We start from the raw sequence: 13,081 nt of genomic DNA, 5'->3' as shown, positions 1-13,081 counted from the left end.
TACAGTTTGGAAAGTGTAAGGTCATGCACTTTGGTGGAAAAAATAACGGGGCAGACTATTATTTAGATGGAGAGAGAATTCAAAATGCAGAGATGCAAAGGGACTTGGCAGTCTTTTGGCAAGATACCCTAAAGGTAGTCGGTAGTGAAGAAAGCGAATGCAATGTTGGCATTCATTTCTAGAGGTATAGAATATAGGAGCAGGGATGTGATGTTGAGGCTCTATAAGGCACTCATGAGACCACACTTGGAGTATTGTGTGCAGATTTGGGCTCCTTATTTTAGAAAGGATGTACTGACATTGGAGAGGGTTCAGAGAAAATTCACGAGAATAATTCCAGGAATAAAAGGGTTACCGTATAGCTGTATTCCCTGGAGTTCAGGAGAATGAGGGGGGATCTCATAGAAACATTCCGGCTGTTAAAGGCTGAACAGGTTAGATATGGCAAAGTTATTTCCCATGGTAGGGGAGTCCAGGACAAGAGGGCGCGACTTCAGAATTGAAGGGTGTCCATTTAGAACAGAGACACGGAGAAATGACTTTACATAGAACATAGAATAGTACAGCACAGTACAGGCCCTTCAGCCCACAATGTTGTGCTAACCCTCACACCCTGCCTCCCATATAGGCCCCACCTTAAATTCCTCCATATACCTGTCTAGTAGTCTCTTAAACTTCACTAGTGTATCTGCCTCCACCACTGACTCAGGCAGTGCATTCCACGCACCAACCACTCTTTGAGTAAAAAACCTTCTTCTAATATCCCCCTTGAACTTCCCACCCCTTACCTTAAAGCCATGTCCTCTTATACTGAGCAGTGGTGCCCTGGAGAAGAGGCGCTGGCTATCCACTCTATCTATTCCTCTTATTATCTTGTACACCTCTATCGTGTCTCCTCTCATCCTCCTTCTCTCCAAAGAGTAAAGCCCTAGCTCCCTTAATCTCTGATCATAATGCATACTTTCTAAACCAGGCAGCATCCTGGTAAATCTCCTCTGTACCCTTTCCAATGCTTCCACATCCTTCCTATAGTGAGGTGACCAGAACTGGACACAGCACTCCAAGTGTGGCCTAACCAGAGTTTTACAGAGCTGCATCATTACATTGCGACTCTTAAACTCTATCCCTCGACTTATGAAAGCTAACACCCCATAAGCTTTCTTAACTACCCTATCCACCTGTGAGGCAACTTTCAGGGCTCTGTGGACATGTACCCCAAGATCCCTCTGCTCCTCCACACTACCAAGTATCCTGCCATTTACTTTGTACTCTGCCTTAGAGTTTGTTCTTCCGAAGTGTACCACCTCACACTTCTCCGGGTTGAACTCCATCTGTCACTTCTCAGCCCACTTCTGCATCTTATCAATGTCTCTCTGCAATCTTTGACAATCCTCTACACTATCTACAACACCACCAACCTTTGTGTCGTCTGCAAACTTGCCAACCCACCCTTCTACCCCCACGTCCAGGTCGTTAACAAAAATCACGAAAAGTAGAAGTCCCAGAACAGATCCTTGTGGGACACCACTAGTCACAATCCTCCAATCCGAATGTACTCCCTCCACCACCACCCTCTGCCTTCTGCAGGCAAGCCAATTCTGAATCCACCTGGCCAAACTTCTCTGGATCTCATGCCTTCTAACTTTCTGAATAAGCCTACCATGTGAAACCTTGGCAAATGCCTTACTAAAATCCATATAGATCACATCCACTGCACTACCCTCATCTATATGCCTGGTCACCTCCTCAAAGAACTCTGTCAGGCTTGTTAGACATGATCTGCCCTTCACAAAGCCATGCTGACTGTCCCTGATCAGACTATGATTCTCTAAATGCCTATAGATCCTATCTCTAAGAATCTTTTCCAACAGCTTTCCCACCACAGATGTAAGGCTCACTGGTCTATAATTACCCGGACTACCCCTACTACCTTTTTTGAACAAGGGGACAATATTCACCTCCCTCCAATCCTCCGATACCATTCCCGTGGACAATGAGGACACAAAGATCCTAGCCAGAGGCTCAGCAATCTCTTCTCTCGCCTCGTGGAGCAGCCTGGGGAATATTCCGTCAGGTCCCAGGGACTGGTCTGTCTTAATGTATTTTAACAACTCCAACACCTCCTCTCCCTTAATATCAACATGCTCCAAAACATCAACCTCACTCATATTGTCCTCACCATCATCAAGTTCTCTCACATTGGTAAATACCGAAGAGAAGTATTCATTGAGGACCTCGCTCACTTCCACAGCCTCCAGGCACATCTTCCCACCCTTATCTCTAATCGGTCCTACCTTCACTCCTGTCATCCTTTTTTTCTTCACATAATTGAAGAATGCCTTGGGGTTTTCCTTTACCCTGCTCGCCAAGGCCTTCTCATGCCTCCTTCTTGCTCTTCTCAGCCCCTTCTTAAGCTCCTTTCTTGCTTCCTATATTCCTCAATAGACCCATCTGATCCTTGCTTCCTAAACCTCATGTATGCTGCCTTCTTCCACCTGACTAGATTTTCCACCTCACTTGTCACCCATGGTTCCTTCACCCTACCATTCTTTATCTTCCTCACCGGGACAAATTTATCCCTTACATCCCGCAAGAGATCTCTAAACATCGACCACATGTCCATAGTACACTTCCCTGCAAAAAAATCATTCCAATTCACACCCGCAAGTTCTAGCCTTATAGCCTCATAATTTGTCTTTCCCCAATTAAAAATTTTCCTGTCCTCTCTGATTCTATCCTTTTCCATGATAATGCTAAAGGCCAGGGAGCGGTGGTCACTGTCCCCCAGATGCTCACCCACTGAGGGATCTGTGACCTGACCCGGTTCATTACCTTGTACTAGATCTAGTATGGCATTCCCCCTGGTCGGCCTGTCCACATACTGTGACAGGAATCCATCCTGGACACACTTAACAAACTCTGCCCCATCTAAACCCTTGGAACTAATCAGGTGCCAATCAATATTATGGAAGTTAAAGTCACCCATGATAACAACCCTGTTATTTTTGCACCTTTCCAAAATCTGCCTCCCAATCTGCTCCTCTGTATCTCTGCTGCTACCAGGGGACCTATAGAATACCCCCAATAGAGTAACTGCTCCCTTCCTGTTCCTGACTTCCACCCATATTGACTCAAAAGAGGATCCTGCTACATTACCCACCTTTTCTGTAGCTGTAATAGTATCCCTGACCAGTAATGCCACCCCTCCTCCCCTTTTTCCTCCCTATCTATCCCTTTTAAAGCACTGAAATCCAGGAATATTGAGAATCCATTCCTGCCCTGGTGCCAGCCAAGTCTCTGTAATGGCCACTACATCATAATTCCATGTATGTATCCAAGCTCTCAGTTCATCACCTTTGTTCCTGATGCTTCTTGCATTGAGGTACACACACTTTAGTCAGAGGGTGGTAAATCTTTGGAATTTGTTGCCATGAGTGACTGTGGAGGCCAAATCATTGGGTGTATTTAAGGCAGAGATAGATAGGTTCTTGATTAGCCAGGACATCAAAGGGTATGGGGTGAAAGCAGGGGAGTGGGGATGACTGGAAGAATTGGATCAGCCATGATTGGATGGCCGAGCAGACTCGACGGGCCGAATGATCTACTTCTGCTCCTATAGCTTATGGTTTTATGGTCTTTTATATATATATATATATATATGCTATGTTTGTGTGTGGTGTGTGTGTGTGTGTGTGTGTGTGTGTGCATGTGTAGTGAAATTAAATAAGTAGTGCACAAAGAGAGGAAGGAAAAGTGAAGTAGTGTTCATGAATTCAATGCCTGTTCAGAAATTTGATAGTGGAGGGAAGAATCTGTTCCTGAATCAGTGAATGTGTGTCCTCAAGCTCCTGTACCCCCTCCTTGATGGTAGCAAGGAGAAGAGGGTGTGATCTAAGTGATGGGGGTCCCTAATGACCGATGCCACCTCTTGCAGATTTCCTCGATGCTGGGGAGGTGCGTGCCCATGATGGAACTGACTGAGTTTGCAACTTTCTGCAGCTTTTTCCTATCCTGTGCCGTGGTCCCTCCATATATAACGGTGATGCAACCTGCTAAATGATCTCCACAATACATCTGTCGTGATTTGTGAGAGTCTTTGGCGATATACCAAGTCTGCTCAAACTCCTAATGAAATATAGCTGCTGTTGTGCCTTCTTTGTCATTACATCAGTATACTGGGCCCAGGATAGATCTTCATAGGCATTGATACTCAGCCACGTGAAACTGCTCACCATTCCCACCGCTGATCCCTCGATGTTTCTTCAACTTCCCTATCCTGAAGCCAAAGTCAATTCATTAGTCTTCCTGATGTTAAGTGCAAGCTTGTTGCCGTGGCACCATTTAATTAGCTAATCTATCTCACTCCTGTACGCCTCCTAATCGCCATCTGAAATTCTGCCAACAATAGTTATGTCATTGGCAAAATTATAGATGGCTTTTGAGCTGTGCCTAGCCATGCGTTCATGGGTATGGAGAGAGTAGAGCAGTGGGCTTAGCATGTATTCTTGAGGGGCACCAGTGCTGATTGACAGCCTTCTCTCTCTACCCTAGCACTGGTCATGACCCAGTCCGAAGGAAGATTCCCACTTGCATTAAGAAATTACGCCTTTTTATTCCCTTCAAGATCCCTTCAAAAATCTATCATAACGTCTACCCCATTACCTTCCCAGACAAATATATCTACTCTATCATTATCTACTCTATAGGGTGCTCACATTAAATTCGCAACACATTGCTGTGGACTTGTTCCCTTGTATTTATTTTATTTATTTTAAGATACAGCATGACCACAGAGTTGTACCACCCAAATATACCCAAGTGACCGTCTACCTCTCTCTCTATTTAGCGATACAGTGCGGGGTTGGCCATTTCAGCCCTTCAAACCACAGCACCCCAGCAATCCCCCGCCAAACCCAATTAATCCTAACATAATCATCGGACAATTTACAACGACTAGTTAATCTACCTGGTACGCCTTTGGACCGTGAGAGGGAACTGGAGCACCTGGAGGAAACCCACATGATCACAGGGAGAAAGTACAAACTCCTTACAGTCGTTGGCGGGAGTTGAACCTGGGTCACTGGTGCTGTAAAGCATTTTGCTAATCACTATGCTACCATGCTATTAAGTTTCTCTGAACATTCTCAGATTATTATTGTTATGTCCCAAACCATGTGTAGCTGTATCGTATGGAAAAATGTGTCCTGGTCATTCTTGGGCATCTTGGTTTAAAAGTATAAATGCATTGAAAAACTGAATACATTTTGTTTTTTTTTTGCCTAGGTGGGATCACCATTTGAATTTTCCATTGAAAGTTCTGAGTCACCGATCGAGTTTACCTACCAGGTAATTCCATCAGTAAAATATAACGTTATTAAAGACTGACATTATTCACTATAGACATTCACTGTACATGTATGAAGAACTTGCTGTGGTGTGTTGTTCAGGGCATGACATGCAAAAGAAACCAACAGTCAACAATTACATAGAATAAAGAATTATATCAAAATAAAGTTAGAAATGAAAGTATAGATATGGCATAAAATGTACATAAATGCATAAATACAGAAATAGTGATAAGAGTTCCTAATGTCCTTACCTACCACCCCAAGTGTCTTCGCATCACTCTCTGCAACTTCCGCCATCTCCAAAGATATCCTACCACTAAACATATCTTTACCTTCCTTACCTCCCCCCGCCCCCACCATTTGCACTCAAGATCGCTCCCTCCGTGATTCCCTTGTCCATTCGTCCCTCCCCTCTAATCTCCCACTCGGCACTTGTCTCTGCCAGCGGCCAAAGTGCTACACCAGCCCATTCACCTCCTCCCTCACTTCCATTCAGGGCTCCAAAAAGATCTTCCAAATGAGGCATCACATCACCTGCAGACCTGATGGGGTCGCCTGTTGTGTCCGGTGCTCCTGATGTGGTCTCCTCTACTTGAGAAAGACACGTTGTAAATTGGGGGACTACTTCGTTGAGCACCTCCGCTCCATCCTTCAAAAGCTGGACCTACCAATGGACAAACGTTTTAAATCTGGTTCGCATTCCCATTCCGACATGGTGGTCCATGGCCCCTTGTGGTGCCAGGATGAGACCACCCTCAGGGTGGAGGAGCAAAACCTTATATTCCATCTGGGTAGCCTCCAACCTGATGGCATGAATATCGATTTCTCCTTCCAGTAAAAATATTTCATTCCCCGCTCCCTCTTCTTGTGTTCTTCTGATCTTCCTGTCACCTCCCCCGGGTCCCCTCTTCCTTCCTTTTCTCCTGTGGTCCACATACATAGAAAAAACACAGAAAATAGGTGCAGGAGTAGGCCATTCGGCCCTTCGAGCCTGCACCACCATTCAGTATGATCATGGCTGATCATCCAACTCAGAACCCTGTACCTGCCTTCTCTCCATACCCCCTGATCCCTTTAGCCACAAGGGCCATATCTAACTTCTTCTTAAATATAGCCAATGAACTGGCCTCAACTGTTTCCTGTGGCAGAGAATTTCACAGATTCACCACTCTCTGTGTGAAGAAGTTTTTCCTCGTCTCGGTCCTAAAACTGTGCCCTTTATCCTCAAACTGTGACCCCTCGTTCTGGACTTCCCCAACATCGGGAACAATCTTCCTGCATCTAGCCTGTCCAATCCCTTTTGGATTTTAAACGTTTCAATAAGAACCCCCTCAATCTTCTAAATTCCAGAGAGTATAAGCCTAGTCGATTCAATCTTTCATCATATGAAAGTCCTGCCATCCCAGGAATCAACCTAGTGAACCTTCTTTGTACTCCCTCTATGGCAAGAATGTCTTTCCTCAGACTAGGGGACCAAAACTGCACACAATACTCCAGGTGTGGTCTCACCAAGGCCTTGTACACCTGTAGTAGTACCTCCCTTCTCCTGTACTCGAATCCTCTTGCTATGAATGCCAGCATACCATTCGCCTTTTTCACCGCCTGCTGTACCTGCATGCCCAATTTCAATGACTGGTGTATAATGACACCCAGGTCTCGTTGCACCTCCCCTTTTCCTTATCGGCCACCATTCAGATAATAATCTGTTTTCCTGTTTTTGCCACCAAAGTGGATAACCTCACATTTATCCACATTAAATTGCATCTGCCATGAATTTGCCCACTCACCTAAACTATCCAAGTCACCCTGCATCCTCTTAGCATCCTCCTCACAGCTAACACTGCCGCCCACCTTCCTCTCCTATTGGATTCCTTCTTCTCCAGCCCTTCACCTTTCCCACCCAGTGGGGTTCATCTATCACCTTTTAGCTTTCCTCCTTCCTTTCCCCCACCTTTTTATTCTGGCAGCTTCCCCCTTCCATTCCAGTCCTGAAGAAGGGTCTCCACCCAAAACTTCGACTATTTTTTCAATAGATGCTACCTGACCTACTGAGTTCCTCCTGCGTTTTACATCTGCTGTGTAAATATCAGCATGTGTTTGCAATGTAAACTGCATTCCAAAAAGTGGTTTAAAGTGTGGACAGTGCAGTGCAGTGATTAAGTACTACGTAGATGGGGGTGGGGAGAGCTCACTAGAATGGTTGATCAGGTGAACTTTCTGGGGGAAGAAACTTTTAAGATGGCGTGAAGTTTTTTTTTGTTTTAATAGTCCCATTGTGCTTTACAGAAGAGAGATTTTGGAAAAGTCAAATCGTTGGGTGGATAGTGTTTGCAATGATTTTTCCTGCCCCTTTTTTTGTCTGGATTCATTCAAGGTCCACAAAGGAAAACAAAGATTTGTTCATTTAGGAGCATGCCACACCTTAGCAAAGGAATGCAAAATACTTAAACAATGTCTTTAAAGTAAACCTCTCTCTGTATTAACACAGTGTTTATACTGAATTCTCTCAACAGTCAGGAGTGGAAAAGGTTTATGGATCTGCTTTTAGTAGAGAATGTTGGGTGAGATTTCCTGAAAAGGCCTCTGCTTTACATGTGATATTTGCCCTTGCAGCCAAGAAACATTCAATGTTACTTAAGGTCACTTTGTGGTGTGGCCAGAATCAGATCGTTCTGAGGCAAAGACTAGAGAAGGGTTTGCGGCAATTTCTGCTGGGATACCAGAGGATCCAGTCAAGTGTCGTCAGTGTCCCTGTGTCAGATGCCCGGATCTCACCTGCCGAAATTATCTTCCTAAACTTTTCTTTCTTTCTTTCTCTCTCTCTCGCTTTCCCTCTTTCATTCTCTTGCTCTTTCTTTTTCTCTTTCTTTCTCTTAATTTCTCTCTTTCTCTTTCTTTCTTTCTCTCTTTCTCTCTTCCACTCTCTTGCACTTTCTTTCTCTCCTCTATTTCTCTCTTTCTTTCTCTTTATTTCTCTCTCTCTTTCCTCTTTTTCTCTCTTTCTTTCTCTCTCTCTGACTCTGTCTGTCTCTCTTCTCTCCTTGTCCACCCTCCCTTTGTTTCATCTTCCTGCACAATTTTGCTCACTGACTGTCACTGCAGTACTCTCACTCTCTCCCTCCCTCTCTCTCTTTCCCCTCTCACTGTCTTTTTCTCTTTCTCCACCTCTATCTTCCCTTTCTCCTCTTTTTCTCACCATCTTTCTCTCTCTCTCTCTCCACGTCTCTCTTTCTCTCCCTCTCTATTACTTGCTTTACTAAGTCATTAGAAGTATTTCAAGTATTGGAAGTTTATTTATTAAACATTACGAAATTGAAGATGATAAGGATTTGGCACAGGGGAAGAGTTGAGGCCTGGGCTTGATCAACTATGATGATGTTGAATAGTGGGACAGGTTTGAGGGTTTGAGTCACTCCTGCTCCTATTTGCTTGTCTTCTTCTTAAGCCAGCACCTCGCAAGTCTTGGCACAAAATTGTATTTGATAACGGCCCTGGTGTTCCAATACAATTTGAAAAACCTAGCTATCTAGATGCACAAGCCAGGGCAGTACAAAATGGAGAGCAAGCTGTTACCCATATAGTATGCTGTTGCCCCTCTCCACGCATCTGATGATTCAAAGGAACGGCAGATGTGTACACAATTTGGCACCAGCAGCATTGCAGGAGTTGTCAGTCCACTTTGAGATCAACATAGGACTACCTTAGGGACTCCAGCTCCGGATTTTTCCCTCCGGGTTTACTCCTGAAGCCTTCTCCATGAGTAAGTATAGCCGCAAGGCAGTGGAGGTTTGAGATCAGAATTTTCCTTTTCCTAGATGAGCTGCCAACCACGGCTAACAAGCCCCATCTGCCCAAAGCAACTGGTTTTAAGGAACTAGTAATCCGCCTTTTGCCCCTTTTTCTGGCAGTGGAAATGTTCCGCTGGGCTTAGTAGGCCAGGGGTTGGACTTGGTTGTTAGAGGCTATTTGAGAGTCACACCATTGGCAGCACTTAATAGGTAGTGGGATGTTATACCCACTACCTCCCTTGGCTATGCCAACCTTAAGGAACTGGCCCTGGTGTGTTTTACTGTTTAATGCTATGTAAGTATAGGTTGTGCTGCATGGTAAAATTCAAGTTCAGCTTCCAGTTTGTCGTACATGAATACTCATGAATATAGCCAAACACAATAGCGTTCCTCTGGAGCCAAGCTGGAAAACATAGTACCAACAGTCACTCACAGCTCAAGACACATATAGCACATGATACAGCAGAAAAACATAGTTACAACAATATAAAAATACTAACATAACCCTTGTCCCTAAGTGTCATGGCCTGTCGATTGATGAATATTGTCTTGGAGCCATATTTCTGCAAGAACAGCTGGCAGCAATCCCTCATTTCGTGCAAGTGCAGCTGCAGACAAACAGAAACCAGCTTATCTTTCACCGAGCGAAAACTAGAGCAGCATGGATTGGAGGGAAAATGGGAAATTGGTTTATTCTTGTCACACGTACTGAGAGATACAGTGAAAAACCTGTCTTGCATTCTGTACATACAGATCAAATCATTGTACAGGGCATTGTGGTAGAACAGGGTAAAGCAATATCAGAATGCAGAATGAAGTGTTACAGTTAGAGAGAAGGTGCAATGCACCTGTACGGTAAGGTGCAAGGTCATATTGAGGTACATTGTGAGGTCAAGAGTCTATCTTATTGTAGTAGGGAAGCATTCAATAGTCTTGCAAGGTGGGATGGGAGCTGTACTTGAGCCTGATGGTACATGCTTTCAGCCTTTTGTATCTTCTGCCAGATGGGAGCGGAGAGAGGAAAGAATGTTCAAGTGGGTGCGGTCTTTAATCATGTTGACTCCTTTACCGAGGCAGTGAGAAGTTTAAACAGCGTTCGTGGAGGGGAGGTTGGTTTCTGTGATGTGCTGAGCGGTGTCCACAATTCTCTGTAGTTTCTTGTGGTCCCAGGAAGAGCAGTTGCAATAACAAGCGACAATGAATCTGGATAGTGATGCATTGATAAAAATGGTGACGGCCAAGCATGGATAGGCCAAATTTCCTCTGTTTCCTGTGGAAGTAGAGGCACTGGTGAGCTTTTTTTGTCTGTGATATCACCAAGGTTGGACTAGGACTGATAATTGGTGATGTTCACACCTAGGAACTTGAGTCTCTCAGCCCTCTCAGGTTCAAGACTATTGCGGTAGGCAGGAGCATGTGCACCACCCTATTTCTGAAATCAATGACCAGATATTTTTGTTTTGTGACATTAACAGAAAGGTTGTCATGACATCATGCCTTTAGGCTCTCTATCTCTTTCCCTTTCCTGGCCCACTTTGGGAGTAATATCTGTAAACTTGCCGATGGAGTTATCCCAATGGCCATAAGCTACTTAATTGGTATTTCATCTGTCATCCTGAAGGCATCCCTCCCTGGGGTTGGAGGCCTGTTTGTGTATGTGAGTGGGTGAGTTGGAGAGAAAGGATCTTTTCTTTGCAGTCCTGATGAAGGGTCTGGGCCTGAAACGTCAACTGTTTACTCTTTCCATCGATGCTGCCTGACTTGCTGAGTTCCTCCAGCATTTTCGGTGTGTTGCTTTGGGTTTCCAGCATCTGCAGATTTCCTTGTGCCTGTTTTCTATGCTGTTGTCGTTGTTGTTTTTGCTTGTATTGCCGAGAATTGTGGTCCTGCTGTGTTGGCGCTGGAATGTTCAAAGTTTAAAATAAATTTATTGTTGAAGTACAAATATGTCAGCATATATGATCCTGAGATTCATTTTTTGTGGACATACTCAGTAATCAAAGAACCAGAATGGAATCAATGAAAGATCACACCAACAGGGTGGACAACCTGTATGCAAATGACAACAAACTGTGCAAATACAAAAGACAGGACTAATAATAAATAAAAAAGCAATAAATATCAAGAAACACACATAAAAGTTGCTGGTGAACGCAGCAGGCCAGGCAGCATCTCTAGGAAGAGGTGCAGTCGACGTTTCAGGCCGAGACCCTTCATCAGGACTAACTGAAGGAAGAGTGAGTAAGGGATTTGAAAGTTGGAGGGGGAGGGGGAGATCCAAAATGATAGGAGAAGACAGGAGGGGGAGGGATGGAGCCAAGAGCTGGACAGGTGATAGGCAAAAGGGATACGAGAGGATCATGGGACAGGAGGTCCAGGAAGAAAGACAAGGGGGGGGGAACCCAGAGGATGGGCAAGGGGTATATTCAGAGGGACAGAGGGAGAAAAAGGAGAGTGAGAGAAAGAATGTGTGTATAAAAATAAGTAACAGATGGGGTACGAGGGGGAGGTGGGGCATTAGCGGAAGTCAGAGAAGTCGATGTTCATGCCATCAGGTTGGAGGCTACCCAGACGGAATATAAGGTATTGTTCCTCCAACCTGAGTGTGGCTTCATCTTTACAGTAGAGGAGGCCGTGGATAGACATGTCAGAATGGGAATGGGGTAAGGTGTTGTTCCTCCAACCTGAGTGTGGCTTCAATAAATATCAAGAACATGAGTTGAATGGTCCTTGAAAGCGAGTCCATAGGTTATGGGATTAGTTCAGTGAAGGGGCAAGTGAAGTTGAATGAAGTTGCACATTAGTACACATATATCTAATCAGCCAATCATGTGGCAGCAACTCAATGCATAAAAGCATATAGATGTGGTCAAGAGGTCCAGCTGTTGTTCAGATGAAATACCAGAATGGAGCAGAAATGTGATCTAAGTGACTTTGACCGTGGAATGATTGTTGGTTTGAGCGTCTCAGAAAATGCTGATCTCCTGGGAATTTCATGCACAACAGTCTCTGGAGTTTACAGAGATTGGTGCAAAAAAAAAACCCCAAAAAAACATCCAGTTAGCAGAGGTTGTACATGCAAAAATGCCTTGTTACTGAGAGAGGTCAGAGGAGAATGCCCAGACTAGTTCAAGCTGACAGGAAGGTGACAGTAACTCAAATAACCATGTGTTATAACAGTGGTGTGCAGAAGAGCATCTCTGAACACACATGTCGAACCTCAAAGTGGATGGGCCACAGCAGCAGAAGACCAACTCAGTGGCCATTTTGCGTACACTCAGTGGTCACTCAGAGGTCCCTAATAAAGTGGCCACTGAGTATAAAATAAGTGATTCGGAAGTTGGGCTGCCCTCAGCATACGCTTGGGTATGTTGGTTGTTAATGTAAACAATACACTTCACTGTATGTTTCAATTTACTGTACATGTGCAAAATGAATGAATGAGTGATTCCGAATTTTTAACACCATCCCTTTTCCCCAACTTTCTCCAACACTCAGGTGATATCAAAAGGCCAAGTGTTAGCTATCGGCAAAAGTAACTTGACTCAGGTCCAGTTAACACCTGATATTTCTTGGGCACCGGTAGCACACCTCATTGTCTATTTCATCAAAGGTGATCTCGTCGTCAATGATGACATCCTTTTGAACGTGGAAGGAATCTTTACAAATAAGGTAACCTTACTCTTCCAGCACCTATCAACCTCCACTTTAAATATATCCCATGACTTGGTCTGCACAGCAGCCTATAATGGATTCCTCAGATCCTCCACCCTCTGGCTAAAGAAGTTCCTCCTCTTCTCTGTTCTAAAGGGGCCTCAAGGTGGCCTTCCTTGAAACTGGGGAAGGGTGGGGGTACTAAATGGGTGACAACTTTGTAGAGCGTGGTTTACAAGAGTGATTATAAGTTTCCTGTTTTCTGTCATTATAATTCTTCATACCATTCCC

General features: G+C 44.5%; 1 protein-coding gene across 1 annotated transcript in view; it reads left to right on the top strand.

Annotated features, from left to right (window-relative positions):
* The window catches only part of cd109 (CD109 molecule), a 265,250-nt gene that overhangs the window by 100,182 nt on the left and 151,987 nt on the right, over positions 1–13,081 (top strand). The window contains exons 13-14 of the mRNA XM_063054966.1: positions 5,284–5,346; positions 12,635–12,808. Coding sequence (XP_062911036.1) covers positions 5,284–5,346; positions 12,635–12,808 — 237 coding nt within the window. The remainder of the gene's footprint in view (positions 1–5,283; positions 5,347–12,634; positions 12,809–13,081) is intronic.

Source organism: Mobula hypostoma, chromosome 8 (assembly GCF_963921235.1).
Source record: "Mobula hypostoma chromosome 8, sMobHyp1.1, whole genome shotgun sequence".
NCBI lineage: Eukaryota > Metazoa > Chordata > Chondrichthyes > Myliobatiformes > Myliobatidae > Mobula > Mobula hypostoma.
This window is presented reverse-complemented; position numbering and strand designations above follow the sequence as displayed.